At 47.6% G+C, this 6,000-nt stretch overlaps 1 protein-coding gene across 1 annotated transcript in view; it reads left to right on the top strand.

Moving 5' to 3' along the window:
* Positions 1-2,492: 2,492 nt before the first annotated feature.
* LOC119405436 (store-operated calcium entry-associated regulatory factor-like) overlaps positions 2,493-6,000 on the top strand; it is a 28,062-nt gene continuing 24,554 nt past the window's right edge. The window contains exon 1 of the mRNA XM_037672273.2: positions 2,493-2,785. Coding sequence (XP_037528201.2) covers positions 2,719-2,785 — 67 coding nt within the window. The 5' untranslated portion in view covers positions 2,493-2,718. The remainder of the gene's footprint in view (positions 2,786-6,000) is intronic.

The following is a 6,000-nucleotide window of genomic DNA, read 5'->3' as shown; positions in this document are numbered from 1 at the left end:
GGTCTTCGAACGACGTAACTGTTTAAGCATCTATAGTTCCTTCTGTACGGAAGTTAATTAAAGGCAGGCTAATGCACGCGTTAGCATCACTATTGACATAAGAAGCCAGCACCACTGTCTTTCTTTGTTCTCATGCTTGTAGAAACTGCGCATTCATCGAATCGTCGCGGGCATTTCAAGTCTCGACAATATGGCAAACTCTCAAAGGCGATCCTCCGGTTAACGATCTTCGTTAATAAAAAGTGACAGCTTCGCCTCAAGGGCGAAGGAATGAATGCGATAGCAAGAAAGCGGAATCTCACAGGAAGTACGGCAAGCAGCTGGAACTTGCTGCGCGCTGCTCAAAGCACAAATGACGCAGGAAAAGCAAACACACAAGGCGAGTGCGAACTAACAACTGTCACATCTCGACACTTGCAGCGCGCTGCACAACCACAAAGAAGGACGCACGAAAATAACGCACAGGTATACACAGGACGAGAGCGAACTGTCACAGTTGTTGCTTCAACTAGCCCTTACTTTGGCTCTTCTAGCTATCAGCTCACTCCTTTCGCAAATGCGGCCGCTGCATCGAGCAAAGTGACCTTCGCGCGGTCTGTAGCTTCAACGCAAACTTTGCAGTGAAAGCACAAGACGTACGAAACTTCTTCCTCTTCTGCTTCGCTCTCAAGACACGTGTGCCGATTTCTCTGGTGCGGGATTAGAGTGTACTAAAACCGCCTTCTAGTACACTCTAGCGGGATGGAATGACTCTGATGAGTGACAGAAAGAGTACACAGAGATAGAACGAAAGAGAAAAAAAAACAAAGCAAGACAGAAAGAGCAAGAAAGAAATTCTTGGCGAAAAGAATATTTCTCAGAGAGGCGGGATCAGAACCCGCGTACCCACGATCCGTAGGCGAGCGTTCTAACCACTCGGCTGTCCCGGCATCTAACAGAGCATAGCATAGCCTTGTATCGCAAGATGGCGGGAAAGGGAAGTTAGGGTGAGGGAAAGGAGGAGGTGTATGAGTAAAGCATAGCATATAAAAAAAGAGAAAGAGAAAAATAAGAGAAAGAAAGGGAAGAACGACAGAAAGAGAAATCAAGCGAGAGAAAAAGTCACAGTTTCGCCGCAAGGGCGAAGCAATGAATGCGATAGCAAGAAAAGCGGCCCGTGATGGACGCGCTGCTAAGCTGCAAAAACACCTGCTTCCCCCCCCCCCCCCCCCCCCACGCAGCAACTACCGCGCGAGCAGACAGCGGAAGTGCAAGGTTCTCCCAGCGCAAATATTAGAAGAAGCGAGCGAGCTGGCCGACGACTTTTAAATGCGCCCGTTGCGCTCCTCGCGCCACCTCGCTGGCAATGAAGAAACGCTTATAAGCGCCCGCCGTCTCTGAGTCCTGCCAGCGGTAAAGAGTGTGCATATCGCTCGCCGTTAGCTACCTGAAGGATCTGCGCTTTGTGGCGTAGTGGTTAGCGCCAGCCGCTGCGGAGAGAGAGGTCGCTGGTTCGTTTCCGTGCTTCGGAAGCATTTTTCTGAATTATTTTTGGGGGACTTTTGTGTGTATATATATATATATATATATATATATATATATATATATATATATATATATATATATACGGTGCCTGACGGCGGCGGCAAAAACCAGCCGAGACTGTCCATATAATTGCTGTCACAATAAAAATAAAGAGATATATAAAGAGATTGAAAGAAAGATGAAGCAAGAAACAGAGGGAGAGATAAAGAAATCCGAGAAAGAAATAGAGATAAGCACACAGGAAAATGACAGAAAAAAAACTGCGAGAAGAGAGAAAAAGAAAGAAAAGTGGAAAATATAGAGAAACAAAGAAGGCCGCCCAGCTCCGAACTTTCTTCAGGCTTGGCACCCCTATAGTGCGAAGCTGACGTAATATTTTTATTTACCTTTTTATTATTGACTTGAGGGCAGTTGCTTATGTATCTGAAAGTAATAGTGCGTGAGAATTTATGGCATAGCTAATTTTTAGGAACCGGAAAAGTTGCACGTGATTCGAGATATTCATCATCGAATATGAAGGGCGACACCGAAACTGATCGTGCCCGCCGCGCGCGAAACGCGACCACCTTTTTTTACGTCAGAGCGCAACTACCCGTGACAGCAAAGCGACAAAATTTGAACGAAGGCGAGTCGTGGCCGTACCTTTTCGAGTACAGCGGAAAGTCATCTAACTTGCGCCAGTGTATCACCTTATAGCTTTGCGTTAGGTTTTGGTGCTTATCTGTTTCTTTCGAGCTCTGCGCAGGAAAACCATATTATCAACCTTTTCTTTGTCTCTAAAGCACAAAACTCGGGCGCAGAGGCTGCGGCGCTTCTTGGCGAAATAGTTTTTCGCGCCTTAGGATAGAAACAAATAAGGACCACGAGCACCCAAAGAACAAGCTGCCTATACTTGTGTATTTCAGAATACTTACCGATGTTCCTGACGAAATGCCGCTTCGGCGTGCCTTAATTCAAATTTCGTCGCTTTCTTTTTCATCTGTGCGGCGATGGACAGCAGAAGACGACGAAAAGCTGAATGGAGCCTGGTGCGCTGACGTTGCTGGCCAACTTCGATTCCGGTTCGATAACATAGACGCAGATCGCCGATTAACTCAATATTAAACAGGATTTGATAGCTCATCCGACGTCTCTAAGCCCCAAGGATACGCCGAGTTTGAAGGATATAAAGCTGCCATCCCGTCTTCTGCCAAGATGTCCTACACGCTCATCCTCGCCGTTGTCCTTTGCCTGTGCACGCATTTCCCCAGCGTTTTGTCAGGTAAGCATTAGCTCTTTTCTGCGCCAATGTCCTCGCTGCACCACCTTCATTATCAGCGCGTTAGCTCGCGTCGGGTCATATAACTCATATAAAATAGATTTCAAAAACTTGGAGGACGCCTGAGCTTTGCCTTCAAGAGTAGAACGCAGCATCGTAATCGGGCCCCATTCGCATCGTCTTGTCAATCGCTAGTCTGACGTCGTTTCTCGGTGCATGCCTCAACCGTGCCGTAAGGAAACGAACGTCTGTGTGCGTAACATTGGCCGTTTCAAACTATCCTAGAATGCCTTCTGCAAGTACAGTTGTTAAGTGCCCACTACGCCAAAATTCTTCCTTTTTGCGAATCAGCAAAGGGCCCACTACGCGTCCGTAAGGCAACACGCGAATTCAACCTACGCAGCTGCTCACCTTGTTGATGCTTTTGCAGCTGATGATGATAAAATATATCTGAGCGCTTTGTAATGGGTGGGCCTTTAAAACAAACACTCGTTGCGCAATCCACGTGTATTGATGCCTGACGCTATCATATGCTTCTGCCACGCAATATTACATGGATTAAGGACACTCCTTCCACTACATGACATTCATATAGTGTTGTGTTTTTTTCCGAAGCAATTTCAAGCGATTGCGTGGCTCTGTGGTAGAACATCTGCTTGCCACGCAGATGAACTATATTCGATTCTCGCTCGAACCAGAAGATTTTTATTTATTTTATTTCCATCTTTCTCGATTGTTCGGTCACTGACAAGATGATTTTTCGCTCACAACCAACGAAGCCGACACCGACGCCGACAATGGAATTTCTACGAAACGAGCTCGTTAACGCTATCGCGTTAGTAACGTGCAATCTAATAAAAAAATTGTTCGACTCTTCTTCTAAGTCCTGACTTGCCACGTATATGACTCTGTTTAAAGAGAAACGTGAACCGTCTTCGGAGATCATCGTGCTCTCGTTGGAGAATCGTGAGACCCAAAATAGAGTTAGCATGTCTCTTTGAAGAGAGTCGCATTCGTACAGAGGTCGACACACTTGCCTAGAACACTGGAACGGCGCGCTCCGGACTGCACTGACGACGTTTGCCGATTACAGCTGGTTCGAAAGAGCCCGAATTTAGCATGCATGGCCGCTTAAGATGAATGCTCAAATGTGGGCATTCATCTCAAACTACTTGTTATCGGTAAAGTAAAGTAAAAAGTCGGGCGAGTTGGTATTTGTTCATGATGACTGAGGAGCGCGAGGGGTACTTGTTATCGGTATACACGGCGCCGGAGCCTGCTGGCACGTGCTGGAGCGTGGCGTTCCAGCGTTCTAGACAAGCTGGTTGACCTCTACGCGTAGCGAGTCAGGAGTTAGTCAAAAGTATAGCACATATTTTTTTTTAGGGTGCATTGGAAACGACGTGATCGAAGTATGCGCATGTCATGCGCGAGAAATATTGAGTAAGGACACTCCTTGTCATGAAACTGGCTGTAGATACCGCTTTGGCATTTCCTTTCATTTGACAGCAGCGTACATATTGTGCCTAGAGGACAACATAAAGTATAAGGCCTAATAGCCGACGCTCAAGGAGCGCGCACTAGAGCATACGGTATAACTCTGCTATTGATATGGATGCATCAGTGATCTAGCCGACACCTCAATTCTTAAACGGCCCAACCCTTCTACGAATGTCCGTGCGTGTGTTTTTTTATATGAGCGCGTGTACTTGTATACATATAACAAAAGTTCAGGGTGTTGGAATTTGGTGTCGAAATGATATCTTTCATTTTAAACGAAGCAAAATGTACGGTTAACATATCGTGCCTGATCTCTGGTTAAAGGCTGCCTGTGAATAGGTTTTTCAATGGGTTGTGATAGTGCGAAAATTTTTCTGACCACGAGTTCTCTTCGGTTTAACAATATACGGCCGCAGAGCGAGAAAGACAACACCATAAGAACGACAAAATTGCACTGCTCTCTTCAATATGGGCGGAAGGTGGGTGCACTTGCTGAAGGCCTTAGTTTAGAAAACCACCTATTTTCATTATTTATTCTTGGTAAAACACCCCCCTAGGGCCCCCCACTGGCTACAGGCCTGTCTCGATAGCATAGTACAGTGGGCATTCCTGCATAGGTGCTAGTAGCTTTCTCTAATTTCTGGTTATCATGGCCTCGTGCTCGCTGTATTGAAATGTTCGAACAGTCACAGAGCTGCACGCTGACATGTGCAGGTGACAAGGTGAAGCTGACAGACGTACAGCTTCTCACCTTCCGGCAGGGACTAAACACACTGCACGTCACTCCCATTCAGTGCCGCAGCTGAACTGCCGCGGCGGCAGCGCGGGTTGCCAGTATCAGCCTGCGGTCGTCGAGTGCCACAACCGGGGAAACGACGGCCGGGGCATAAAGGTGACCTTTCTCGCCAATCCTTCAGCAGCACGTACACGGCAAGTTCAGCTTAGTGTAGGCCTCGGACGTAGTGTCCCGCAAGCACGCATATTTGAGACGACTGAAAAAAATAATAAAAGTCACTTTTTTGCCGCAAGGGCAAAGCAATGAATGCGATAGCAACAAATTAGAATGTCACACGAGGAACGGCAAGCAGCTCGATACTCGCAGCGCGCCTCTCAAGAGCGAAGGACACAGGAAAACAACGCACACATGACGAGCGCGAACAACGGTCACGGCTTGACACTTGCACGGCGCTCGAAAAGAACGCACAGGTATACACAGGACGAACGCGAAGAAACAACTGTTACAGTTGTTACTTCGTGTTTGAGCAGCGCGCTACAGCCCAACACTCCTATAGATACTTTTTTTCTTGAAAAGTGCCGCGCCTGCAGTAACCCCTCCGCGTCTCCTGCCGCGTGGGGGCGTTCGACGCATTGTTTATCCGGCGTTCCACATCGCGAGTGGGTACAGGAATGGGCCACTTTTAGTGCGCCTCTCAAGGGCACTTCTCACACTGAAGCAAAATCTTGGAGCGTTGCTTCAAAGCGCGCCCTTCGGGCAATCCAGATGGTGATTCTGTGATACTGTACCTCTGAGCTCTGCGTACCGCCAGCGGTAAATGGTCTATATATTTAGCTCACCGTTAGTGTTCCAAAGAACGTATCACGCGTGGCCTAGCTGTCTAACGCGCTACGCTGCGGAGCGAGGCGTCCCAGTTTCGAATCCCGGTGGCGCGTTTTCGGAAATTTATTGCGACAACAATTATATGGACACTCTCGGCGGA

Source organism: Rhipicephalus sanguineus, chromosome 9 (genome assembly GCF_013339695.2).
Source record: "Rhipicephalus sanguineus isolate Rsan-2018 chromosome 9, BIME_Rsan_1.4, whole genome shotgun sequence".
In the NCBI taxonomy this organism is placed as follows: Eukaryota; Metazoa; Arthropoda; class Arachnida; order Ixodida; family Ixodidae; genus Rhipicephalus; species Rhipicephalus sanguineus.
This window is presented reverse-complemented; position numbering and strand designations above follow the sequence as displayed.